General features: G+C 27.6%; 1 protein-coding gene across 1 annotated transcript; it reads right to left on the bottom strand.

Annotated features, from left to right (window-relative positions):
• Positions 1–10,402: 10,402 nt before the first annotated feature.
• On the bottom strand, positions 10,403–13,280 carry LOC103994776 (uncharacterized). Its single transcript, XM_009415211.3, has 7 exons — positions 13,070–13,280; positions 12,940–12,979; positions 12,688–12,758; positions 12,341–12,435; positions 11,248–11,315; positions 11,028–11,138; positions 10,403–10,776 (listed from the first exon to the last, which is right to left on the bottom strand). Exons 1-7 carry the CDS (start codon positions 13,251–13,253, stop codon positions 10,635–10,637), a joined length of 711 nt encoding a protein of 236 aa, XP_009413486.2. The 5' UTR covers positions 13,254–13,280; the 3' UTR covers positions 10,403–10,634.
• Positions 13,281–14,093: the final 813 nt, after the last annotated feature.

Below are 14,093 nucleotides of genomic sequence, written 5' to 3'. Positions count from 1 at the left end.
TAAGTGATGATGATGATGACCTTAAACTTTTCACAATAAAACTTAAAAAGTTCTTAAAACACAAATCAAAAAGTAAAAATAAACTTAAAAAAAAGAAACTGCCAAAGAAGAAAAAAGTATTCAATGTGGCTTAGGACGAATTGAGCTCATCCGATGACGAGAAGCAAACCAACAAAGACAAGGTGGCGAACTATGCCTTAATGACTTTCGACGACGAGGTAACCAAAACCCCAGTTTACTTTGAAATTACTTGATACATTTCATGAGTTATTTTTAAATTAGTTTAGAAAAATTATATATATAATTAAAATTTTGAGCATAAAAATTACATGTTAACTCCTAGCACTAAGCATGAAAAGTTGGATTTATTTAAAAAGAAAAATACATAACTACAATAAACAAAATAATTTTGATTGAAAATGCTTTATGAATGATGAAATCAATTTTGATGATTTAATGATGTATAATGATGTAATGATTTAATGAAAATATTAAAAGATTTGATACCATGCTTGATGATTTTATTATATGCATGAGATTTTAAAGTTATACATAATGATTTTTATGATTTATTGACTTTAATGATTTTTGTGATAAATATTACACTTTCATTTTAAACAATGAATTATGTTTTGATTTGGCAGAAAAAGGGACAAGGACATGCTTGTATGAAATCAATCACATGAATTGAAACAACTAAAAAAGGAATGTGTTTTAAAATTTTCTCTATCTTATCAATTTTTAAATAAGAAATTAATAAATCTATTTATGTCATTTGAATCTCTTGAAAGTGATTTTGATGATTTGATGATTTTAATATGGAAGAGTTTTATCTAATCATGATTTTTATCTTAATTTCTTGATATTTATAATTTGAAAATTATTCTATATGAATCGAGATCTTTTATCCTCGATGTTTCTTTTTACTATCTATTATCCAAATGAATCATGATCGGTATCATTGCTATGTTTCTTTTTGTCGTTTACTAAAGAAGAATTTTTTTCTAAATGAGTCATGATTTTTCAGAATTATAATTTTTTTATGATTTATAATGAATCGAGAGATATTATACATGAATCGATATCCTTTATGTGTTCTCTCATGACTCCTTTTGCGATAGGAATGTCTTTATCTATATCATGATCTTGAATTCTCGATATTGATACTTGAAATCTTTCTATGAATCAAGATTTTATTTTTGAACTCCCATGATTCTTTTTTTTTTTTTTGCTATTTACTATGATTCTTCTTTTCGCTATTTGAGTCATCCAAAAAAGAATCATAATTTTTCTCTTGATTTTTTTATATTCATAATTTAAAATTTAGTTCATGACTCTCTTATATTCATGAAGTGTATATCTCATCACCCAATTAAGTTTTATTGATATTCTTCATGTGATGATATGAAATTAAGTATGAAATACTTATGATATTATGTTGATGCATACAAATGAGAAGTCATGCTCATGCATGATAGGATGTGATGTAATTTGACATTTTAATACCATCATGATTTGAAATATTTATGATTTGTATATCTCATGATATGATATGATTGAATCATTATTGTAAAAGAAAAAGAAAAATGTTAGCTTGCACATTGCAAAAGAGAACAAAAAAAAAGTGCTTGAATGATAAACTTAAATCTCCCAAATACATAAACTCATCTTATACATTTTTCAGATTATGATCTTGATTTCTTGATTTTTATGAGTTGAGTGTTCTTTTTAAATCAAGATCGTTTCCTATCATTCTTTCTATTTACAAAAGAAGAAATTTGTCAAAAATGATATATGACCTTTTGACATTCATGACTTGATTTTTTATTGAAATATTAATGTAAATTCATCCTTGTTATTTATCTTTGCCATGATATAAAAATTGGCGTAAAGGGAAAAGAATTACAACATTATATTCTTCCCTTCTATTTGACAATGACAAAGGGGAGCAAAACTTGCTAACTTGCTCATCTCAAAAGAGAAATAAGAAGCGCTATCTTGTAAATCTCAAGAGAAGAAATGTTTGCTAAGTTACACATTTAAAAAAGATGCAAAAACAAAATTAGGCTATCTTGCATATCTCAAAAGATGTAAAATTTTTCTAACTTTCATATGTGTAAACTTTGCTAGCTTGTATGCTCTAAAATGATATAAAATTTGCTAGCTTGCATGTTCTAATATGATGTAATACTTGCTAAATTTGCTAACTTACAAATTGCAAAGAGAAAAACTTGCTAGGAAGCAAAATTGCTAGCTTGCAATTTTCAAAAGAGAAGAAAGAACTTGCTATCTTGAACAACACCAAGAATTGCTAGCTTGCAATCTCAAGAGAAGCAAAAGATCTTGCCTATCTCAAGAAGTAAAATTTGCAAACTTGCATAACTCAAAATTGTTGCTAGCTTGTATGTTGTAAAATTTATATATCTCTAAAACTTGATAGTTGTACTTCTTCTTTTTGTTTCTGACAAAGGGGGAGAAGGTATGATGATGATCATGTATAGAATGATATATTGAAATTTGGATTATACATGATTTTATGATGATATGTTGTTTGGATTTTTGAATTCAAGAGTTCTATTAATATGATATATTGATAGGGGGAGTTTAGTTTAAACTTCATCATCAATTACTTGTCATCATAAAAAAAAGGGGAGATTGTTGAATCTCGGATTTTGATGAAAAAATCAATTAATGTATTTATGATCTAATCTATGTTTTGAGTGACGTAGGAAGCTTCGATTAGGGAGAGATAATTAAAGCAGGAAGAATCATGTTAGGTCGGAGTGGAACATGTCAGAAGATTGGACGTCGAGCTGGAGGATCGATCGATGTGTCGGTAGAAGGCTTCGGGCTATGGGTTCGGGCCAAGAAGAGTAGAAATTACGCTAAGAAAATTGGAGTTGCAGAGGTCAACTGGCCGATTGGGCAATAGGTTGCAAGAGAGGACGATGCGCCGAAGAATCGGACGAAGCATCGAACAACATTTGATTCAAGCTTTATAATAATTATCTAGATCAAAGTAAGTTTTAGGTATAATTAGGTTGGAATTAGGCCAACTCAATTAGGGGTCAGTTGGGCCCAAGTTTGGACCGTGTTAGGCCAAGTGAAAGGCATAAACAGTGACCCAAACTAGTGAAACTGTCGGTGGCACAGTCTTCAAGACTATGTCAGACTGGGTGGTGGTACCGCCCATTGTTAGTGCTGCAAGCGATGGTACCACCCAGCACTGGTGGTGGTACCGCTAGTACTATGAAAACCGGGGATAAGATACTTTTATGCTCTAAGTTTGAATTCACTTGAGACCTATAAATGCCCTTCTCATCTCTGGTTAATATACATAAGAATTGAGACCAAAAAAAGAAGAAAACGCTGTTGTAATCTTGTGAGAACTCCTCTCAAACTCCAAGTGTTAGTAAAGTTTAAGAGAGGAGGTAGTGAGGGTGTAAAGGTTCTCTCTTGAGCCTATCAAAAGAAGAATAGAGTTGTAAGAAGGTAGTTGGTCTTTGCCTATTAAAGGAAGACCACTAAAGGATGCTAGTGGCCTCGACGGAAGAGGAATCGGGAATGGATGTAGGTCACGACGACAGAACCACTATAAAACTTGGTTTATATTTCTATTTGTGCAATTTACCTTCACTGCAAATTATCTTACTTTCTTTACTTTCTCATTACACTCTTCCATACGCTTTCAAATTAAACTCATATTGTCGAAACGAGATTTTTGAACCGACGTTGTTTTTATTCGTTGCACTAATTCACCCCCCCTCTTAGTGCTGACTCAAATCTAATAATAATACCTTTGTATAGATATTTCAAGATAATTCAAAGAAACTTTAAAATCAAACATATTGTAACTAGAAGTTATAATATAAAAGTACAATATAAAGCTCGAAACTAACCGTTTTAAAATTATTAAGTTTTATAAAGATCATAAATATAGCGTATTAATATTAAAGAAGGATTATAAGAAATATAATAGTTCTTTTACTGTAAATCAAATCAAAGATCATAAATATTAATTATACTCCAAAGATGATTATTAACAATATTTAAAAAAAGTTTGAAGTTATTGTATCATACAAAAAGGATTATTTTGCATGGGAGATTGCATTTGATAAGGTTTCATGGTGACTATGAAACTTATGTTTAAATGATAATTTTATCATAAAATTATTTTTTAAAAAATATTTTGAACTTTTAGAGCTTGCCTTCAAAGTTTTAGATTATAGATGCAACCTGTGTTTGGTATTAATACTACATATCTATCAAAAAATATATCCTAGTACTTTGATGTTTGCTATAACTACTGATAATTATAATAACTTATTTCCAATTATATTTATTGTGATAGATATTGAATGTAGAGATTCATGAGAGTGGTTTTTGCATCAATTGAGAATATATATTATAGGATATAAAAATTTGACCATTATTGGTGATCAAAATCTAAAAAAATCTAAAAAAAATTTAGTTGTGAAGGAGATCATCGCATTTCATGGTTATTACATGGTTTATTTATCAAAAAATCTTAGCACCAATGTTCAAGATAGAGAGATTATAAAGTTATTTTCAGTTGTTATTAAAGCCCATACTATGTACAAGTTTCACAAATGTATGCAAAAGTTGAAAAAAAATCACATAAATAGTTTCTTATAAATATTTGAAATTAATAAGGAGAAATGAGTTTCTGTATTTTTCCCTAGCCATCATTATATAATATTGACAACAAAAATATTAAAAAATATAAATTCATTACTCAAGGATATTTGTGGCTTACCTATTACATTTATAGTTGAAATGATAATAACAAAAGTTACTAAATGATTTTATATTTATCGTGAAATGATTATTAATTTAAAATAAATTATGACAAGTATTATAGAGGATTAACTTGCCAAGGCAAATGACAAACATCGATACTATAATATCTTTCCACATATTCATACTGAATTAGATATCCTTTAAAACGGTTGTAGTAGATTTGGAAAAATGAAATTGTTCATGTCGGTGTTTTGATGTTTTTGAGAATTGATTGTTCTCGTGTAATAGTTGCTATTAGATATGAGTGTTAATCCATATTTATTTTGTGAAGAATTTTATAACATTGACACTATAAAAAAGATCTACAACAATAAAATTTTTCGTATAAGAAGTAAATAGTATTGGATATAATAAGAATATGATCATATCGTATTACATCCGAGAAGCATGGTATAGACTGAGAGAAGAAATAAAGCAAGAATTAAATTAATAAATAATAATTAAAAAAAAATAAATGTTCAAGGTACCAATAATTTGGACATAATAATCAATTATGTGAATTCTCACTTGTATCACAATAGTTATATGCAATGATAATTATAATGGAAGTTTGGTTAGTTAGAATTGTAATATATGAATACAAAGGTTTTGGGATCAAATCAAAATCAAATTCTGAAAATAAAATATGTCGATAGACTATTGTAATTGTTTGGTGGAAATAGGAAATATGAAAACATGGTATGGATTCATCATGTTTTAGTAAAAATAAGAAAAATATGGACAAAATAGAAATAACATCAAACTAACAGATTCTGGCTAAATAAAAAAAATATAACATATAAAATTTTAAATTAAAAAAATTATGATAAAGGTCCATCTAGTTTCAACTGAAAGCTTTTACAAAAAATTCATAGCATTTAGACTATTTTTTTAGGTTGATACTCTGATTTTTTAGGTTCAACCAAAATAAAAGCATTGCATATCAAGAGTTATTTTTTTTACCAAATTTTCACTATAGGTTTGAGATATATTTAGAATAAAAAATATCAAAAAATATTTCATGGATTCATCCTGTTTTGATGGAAATAAAAAAAAATAAAATAAAAAAAATTAAATTATTTAAAGTTTAAATTAATTATAAAATATCAAAAAATCTCTAAATTAGAAAATTATGATAGTGGTCCATTTGGTTTCAACTGAAAGTTTTTCTAAAACTTTCATAGAATTTAAAATTTCTAAAAATTTAAAATATTACTAATTTTTTTTATATCCAACCAAAATCAAGATATCCAATATCATGAGTTGATTTTTCTAGACCAAATTTATAACATAACTTTGGGATATATTTAAAAGCTCAGATGTTAAAAAATATTATATGGATACATCATGTTTTGGTGAAAATATAAAAAAGATTGAGAAAATAGGAAAACACTAAGCTGTTTAGATTTTGAATTAATATAAAATATTAAAAATTCTCTAAATTAGAACATTTATGATAGAGGTTCTGCTTTCCACCGAAAGCTTTTCTAAAAATTTCATAGCATTTGAAACAGTCCTTGAGGTCAAATTTTTATATTCAACTAAACCCATGGTATCGTATATCATGGTATCATATATCAAATTTTTATCATGGTTTAGGGACATATTTAAAAGTTAAAATACAAAAAATTATTCCATGAATCTATCATGTTTTGGTGGAACTAGAAAAAAGATAGAGAAAATAAAAAAACCACTTAGTTTTTGAAAAATTAAAAATATCAAAAAATCTCTAAATTAAAAAAAAATTGTTATAATTTTATACAATGTTTTTGCCCTATTCTTAAAGGGTATGATTCATATCATTTAAAAAGACAAGGATACTAATTGAGAATTTTTCAATTGCTCTATTAGAGAAAATCAAAGTTTGCAATTTTTTTTTCAAGAATTCATCCATTAATCTTTCAAGAATTTTTTATTTTTGAATTTTTTTCTTTATTCTTTACTATATATTTTTAAAATTTATTTATTTATTTATTAAATAGGGTGAATTATCGTAGAGCATCTTTAGTTTTAAAAAATTCTCGCAAAGTGTTCCAATTCCAAAAATTTGTACAGAGAGCCATAAATTTTTTAAATGATAAAAGTATCCCTCCAATAACATTTATCTTTTCTCTCCTTAAAAACTATTATTTGCTCTCAAACGAACTCAATTCAATCATCTAAAAACTTCAATCGGTTCAAAAAAATTATGCTAAAAATAATAAATAAATATTTAAAAATGATAAAATTAAAACAAATTTATCTAACTATAAAGTCAAAAGTAATATAATAATAATAATAATAATATTTATATAGTTTAAATTTAAAATTTAAAAATTAAAACATGAAAATAAATTCAAAAGGACTATTTTTTTATTTTAAAGTTTTTTTTAAATAGTTTATTAATTTTGAACCTTAAAAGGTTAAATTTATACAGAAAATGTCAAAAAAATATAGAGTCTTACCCTATTAGTGAATTATTATTATTATTATTACTATTATATTATTCAAAATAATAAATATATTAAAATATATCAAATCATAAAAAGTAATAAAAAATATAATCAATAAATTTAAAAGATAACTATAAAGTAAAGTAATAAAATAATAAGTTTGTGAACCAAATTTTTAGAATAAGTTTTTCACCTATTTAAAAGATCAAATATTAAAAACCATTACTTGGATATGTCATATTTTTATGGTAAGTAAAATTTTAAAAAAGGAAAATTTTAAACTATTCAGATGCTTAAAATATCAAAAAATAATAAAATAAGAAATGTGCCATGAATGTCAATCTGGTGTCACATGAAGGTTTTATAAAAATTTCATAGCATTTTGAACAATCCTCGTATCAAATACACTATTTTTTAATTTTATTAAGTTAAAAAAATCTAAATTAGAAAAAATATGATAGATGTCCATCTGACTCTAATTTAAAGCCTCTCTAAAAATTTTAGAGTATTTGAATCGGTCATTATATGCGATACACTAATAATTGATTTAATCAAAAATAATATATCAGATATCAGAGCTTAATTTTTTTAGACCAAATTTTTATCATAGGTTGTCTATCTATTTAAAATCCCAAATGTTAAAAAATATTATATGGATCCATCATGTTTTGGTAAAAATAAAAAAGGTAAAATAGGAAAACTATAGACTACTCAATAAATAAAAATATTAAAAAAATGTCTAAATTAGAAAACAGATAATGAATGTCCATCTGAGTCCAAATCAAAGCTTTCATAAAAATTTTAGAACATTTTGACTAGTTCTTATATGTGATATACCTTTAAAATAGTGTATCCTATACCAAGAGTTCAATTTTTTAGACCAAAATTTTATCATAATTTGTCATATATTTATTTAGAAGCTCAAATATTGAAAAATATTGCATGGATCCAACATGTTTTGGAGGAAATAAAAAATAGAGAAAATAGGAAAACTACAAACTGTTTAGATTTTGAATAAATAAAAAACAAAAAAAATTCTCTAAAATAAAAAATTAATGATATATGTCCATATAAGTTCAATTCAAACTTTTTATAAAAATTCTAGAGCATTTGAATCCATCATTGTATGCTATATACTATTTTTTTATTTAACCATAAAAACGATATATCATATTTTAGAGCTTAATATTTTTGGACCAAAATTTTAACATGGGTTGTTCATATATTTAAAATCTTAAATGTCAAAAAATATTGTATGGATCCAGCTTATTTTGATGGAAATGAAAAAACATAGGGAAAATAAAAAATACAAATTATTTAAATTTGAATAAATAAAAAATTTAAATTAGAAAAAAAAAAGTGATAGACGTACATCTGGTTGTAATACAATGGTTTTCTAAAAATTTCAAAGTATTTAGATCCGTTCTTATATGCAACACACTATTTTTTGGTTTGACCCAAAAAATAGTGTATCGGATATCATGGCTTAATTTTTTTAGACTAAATTCTTATCGTAAGTTGTTCATCTATTTAAAAGCTCAAATATAAAAAAATATTGTAGGGATCCATCATATTTTGGAGGAAATAAAAAAAATAGAGAAAGTAAAAAAATTATATATTATGTAGATTCTAAATAAATAAAAAAAATATTGATAAAAATATCTAAAATAGAAAATCAGTGTTAGATATCCATATGGGTCTAATTCAAACATTTCATGAAAATTTTAGAGCATTTAGACCGGTCCTTGTATGCAATATATTATTTTTAATTTGACCATAAAAATAGTATATTATATTTCAAGGCTTAATATTTTTGGACTAAATTTTTACCATAGATTGTCCATATATTTAGGAGCTCAAATATTAAAAAATATTGCATGGATCCAATATATTTCGGTGGAAATGAAAAAAAATCATAAAGAGTTCAAATTTTGAATAAATTAGAACAATATCAAAAAATTATAAATTAAAAAAATGATAGATGTTCATCTGAGTCCAATATAATATTTTTAAAAAAAATTTAAAGCATTCGGATCACTCGTTGTTTGTGATGTACTATTTTTTATTTGACCCCAAAAATAGTATATCGGATATCAAGGCTTAATTTTTTTGGACCAAATTTTTCCCATAGGGTTGTTCATCTATTTAGAAGCTCAAATATCAAATAATATTCTATAGATCCATCATGTTTTGTTGGAAATAAAAATAGAGAAAATAAAAAAACATAAATTATTCATATTCTGAATAAATAAAAAATGTTAAAAATTCTATAAAATAAAAAAAATGATATATGTCTATCTAGGCCCAATTCAAATATTTAATTTATATTTTTAAATTTATTTATTATACTTTTTTTGTTTTTATTATATAAATTTAACTTTTTAAGGTCCAAAATTAGTAAATAAACTATTTTAAAAACTTAAAATAAAAAATAATGGTGTTATAGAACTTTCAAAATTATTTTTACGTATCTTAAACGGTTTTTAAAAGTTTATATTATTTTAATATATATTATTATATTACTCTTTACTTTATAGTTATATAATTTAGTTTTAATTTTTTTTATTTTTTATAATAATTTAATATATTTATATATTATTTTAAATAATATAAATTGATATATCAATAAATTATTTAATATAATTTATTTTGAACTTGTTCAAGTTTTTGATCAGTTGAATCTGTTTAATTGTATGAGTTTGTTTAAAAAAAAGGTGAAAAGAGAATATTCAACTTTTAATGGGAGAGAAGATAACCAGTTTTAAGGAAAAAAGATAAAAGTTGTTGGAGAGTTATTTTGTCATTTTGAAAAGTTAGAGCTCTATGTGGCAATTTCTTAAAACTAATTTTTTTTTTTAGAATTCGCCCTTTTAAATATGTATGCATGTGTTATAAATTATATATTTTATAATTCACGAATCTAAAAGTAAAGGATGTGATGATATTTTATACTAATTATCTTTAAGTCATAGTCAACAGAAGTTTAAGTTTAATATGATTATTTGATACATTGATTATCTGGTTAGGTACAATATATCCTTAAATCACATTATATATATATATATATATATATATATATAATATGTATATATATATATATATGTATATGTATATATGTATATGTATATGTATATATAAGGAAAGCTTAGTCAATTACAAAACAAAGAATGTCTACCATGCCAACACAACATTCACACACACTTTATAATTGGGTACACTAATCCCAAACATATCAGTGTATATAACTAAGCATGCATTAGCAATGACAATGATATGTTGGAGGAATGCTCATTTACAGATGTTTTGTTGGTGATGTGGATAGAAACCTGATCATTTGGTCACTCTATAAAGCAAATGCTTCCTTTGAAGAAAATGGAACACAGTAGAGGAGGCTTATGTCACTCAAAGAAGGGCTTCCAGGTTTTTCACCTCCGGGTCCAAATCCTCAGGTGGACCTTTATCATTCTGGTAACCTGGAATCCTATAAGCCTCTGCAATGGCCTTTCCTTTATCCAGCACCTTGGATGGAACAGTTTGCAATAGGCTGCAAGAAGAAATCAACCTTTTTGTCAGATTATAAATCCATTTTCTGTAAATAGCTGTTCATTCTTTTCTTAACTTTTTCATGCTTCACGATTGGGGGTTGGACTATAATCAGTAGAAGAGGTGGTCATGCTATTAACAAGTAGACAAATTGTTCCATGGATCAAGTCATGAGCCACAAAATTTGGATGATGGGAGAATCTTACTACAAGATTGGGATCCTGTTGCTCATCAAAGGGAAATTTTCAGTACCTGTCCAAGGCTCCCAAAACGGTATCGAGTTTGCTCTTCATGGATTCTACTGAAGCTGTTGGATTATTTCTTATTGCTTGCAGCAACAGTGAGTCAAGATCCTCCAAGCCCCTGAAAGTGAAGAGAATCAGTGAAAGGAACAACTACCTCGATGGCCGAGAAGTTCCAAGGACAGCTGAATTTTGATCAATTAGATGTTGTGAAGGCCAATCTAACTAACCTTAGGCATTGCTCAACAGCATCAGAAGCTGCTTTTCCATTGCCATCCTCAGCTGCATATTGTGCCACCTATAATTCCCAAGATAATATTCAAAGCTAGAAGGAATTCAGGTCATGTGAGAACTGCCACATACAAGAAACACAAAAACACTTTCAGATGGATTTCTTTTATTGTCCAGTTAAATAGACTATATAATTAGCAGGAAACTACATACTATCTGCAATCAGAAGGATCAGACCTAGTTGTCCTCTTGGACATTCTTCTCATCTTGGACTATCAATAGTAAAAAAAAAAAAAACTTTAACACTGCATTTTTATGAATTCTTTCTTTTCTTGTTTGACCAATGTGTAGAAACCAAATCATTTGACTTGTTCATCCTCCTTGAAGCTTTATAGCAGATAATTACATTGTATTAGGACATATTTAGCATCATTCACTTCATGATACTTGTAAAAATAGAAATCAATTAATTTAACTTTTTTTTAGTTTTACATGTTTCACAGCCATAACTCAATACAAATAATAGAAACAAAAAGTGTGGTGAGCTTGACATGAGGAAGAAAAAGAATGAAGGATAGGTAGGGGAATGATGCAGGGGAGAAGACAGATCTCATAATCATGAAAAAGTGAATGTTCTTATGAGAAACAATGGATGGCTTTATATATGATCTGCTCTTTATTTTTTATTTTTTAATTGTTATTGTTCCATATATATATATATATATATATATATATATATATATATATATATATATATATAAATGCTGTGATCACTGCCCTAAGATACTTTCCAAGTGAAATTCCGGATGAAAACAAAGCACCTTTTTTATTGTTAGATCTTTCATGTTACAATCATGCAAGTTTTTACTCAACAATCTCCACTTTATGTGTACCAAACAGATATGGATTAAAAATGGCATAAATCATAAACACTTGATTAAAAGAATCACATTTAATTTCACAAAAGTATCAAATATAAGAAAAAAAAAAAAAAAACTACTTAACATGATCGCCAGTCTTGAAAACTGTAGCACTATTTATCAACACAATAAAGTTATCAGTGACTAAGGTGAAAATATTACAACCACTTACTGCTCTAATATTCAAGCGTAGAGATCCTGCTGGACCAGAGCGCAACATAAATCTACTCATATCATAATTTGGCTGCTTTGTATCCAAAGATTTCTCTGTTCAAATAATGGAAGAGTAAGAAAATATACAAACAAGATATAATTTGGCAATTCACTTTCCAACTACACAAAAGAAATAACCAAAATTCTGCTTGAACAAAAAATATTGCCTGAAAACATTACTGTTATCTCTGAAGGTCAAATAGTCACAGGGAGAGGAATCTTGCATTTTGATCCAACCAACACAACTATATCCACAGAACAGAATAACATTAAGAGAATTAGCAACGGAGGATTTGCAGGCATTACCCAAGTCCTCAAATTGCGCTCGACTCAGGAGAACAGCGGGTATATACGCCTCTAATGGATCCAATTTCTTCCTATTATCGTTGCCGAAAGAATAAAAACAAATAATTAGAGCAAAGAAACGAATTTTTTGTAACAATTTCCCATTCTGAGGGGAATAAATCTGATACTGATTCAAGAATGATGAAGACCTAATGAAAAAAATGCTTCGCCATCCAATCCATATGCGAATTATCTTGGAAGGGATGAGCTTACCGCTTCACGTACTTATCAAAGAGGTTGACCGCATCAGCACCTGCGATGAAACAAAGGGAGGAGAAGATTAGCAGTATTTGGGCTCGAATAAAGCGGCGGGGTTAGGAGAAGGATGGGGAAGTGGGCGCACCGTCGGGATGGGCGGAGGAGCCGCAGAGGAGAGAGAGAAGGGCGATGGAGGCGGTCCGCCTCGTGGCCGACGGCGGCGATGACGAAGACGCGACGCACCGCCCCCTTCGTCTGGTGGCGGCAGACGAGAGGTGCGCCGCCCCGTGGGGTACGATGGAGGAAGCGGTCAGCACAGTGGATGCCATGGCGCAGAGGACCCAACAGACGGGATGAAGAAGGCCTCATCCTCCCGCCTTTTGATGACGCCGTTATTTTCCTTGCCGATATATCGATTAGTGAAAATAACGGCCGTTATTTACAGTCGACTAGTCTGTTATATTTACTTTTTCCTAATTTTGATTTTGAAGCAAAATAAAAAAGGCCCAAAAAACTGATTTCTGCATACTATTAAATTTTTTATATTATAAAATATGATGAAAATATTATTTAAATAATAATAGTAAAATCCATACTTCAATTAGATCGAAATATATAATATGAATAAAAATTATATATATAATCTTTAAAAAAATCCAGAGGTACATAAACATTCCTCAGCTCAGGTAATCGTCTAATGGGAAACCATCTAAATAATCTTCAATGAGTCTGATAGTGATGAGACTTTGAAAATGAGATGAATATCTTTATTTTCTTCTTCCTTTATTTTTCTCATAATTTATTTCTTTTTTTTTAATTTTCCCACCATCTCCATCAGTTGTGAAAGAGGTTTATTTATGAGCTCTCCAACCAATTCTGTTATATTTTTAATGCAAAAATATGATAAATTTATAGAAAAAATTGAAAAATAAGAAATGAGATGAAACGGGAAGTTCTTTATTCATTTCATTTGGTGTCAAAACTTTCTTCACGATCGTATATGGTTGGGTATAACGTTGGATGTATAAGGTGGGGCCCACGAATACAGTTAGGATAATGCTTACGTGTCTTCGGTATTTTCTAATTTTATATTTAATTTTTATTCATATCGTATATATTTGTTATAATCGGAGCATTTGATTTTTGTGATATTGTTCAAATGGATATCA

The sequence above is a fragment of the Musa acuminata genome, chromosome BXJ3-8 (assembly GCF_036884655.1).
Source record: "Musa acuminata AAA Group cultivar baxijiao chromosome BXJ3-8, Cavendish_Baxijiao_AAA, whole genome shotgun sequence".
NCBI lineage: Eukaryota > Viridiplantae > Streptophyta > Magnoliopsida > Zingiberales > Musaceae > Musa > Musa acuminata.
This window is presented reverse-complemented; position numbering and strand designations above follow the sequence as displayed.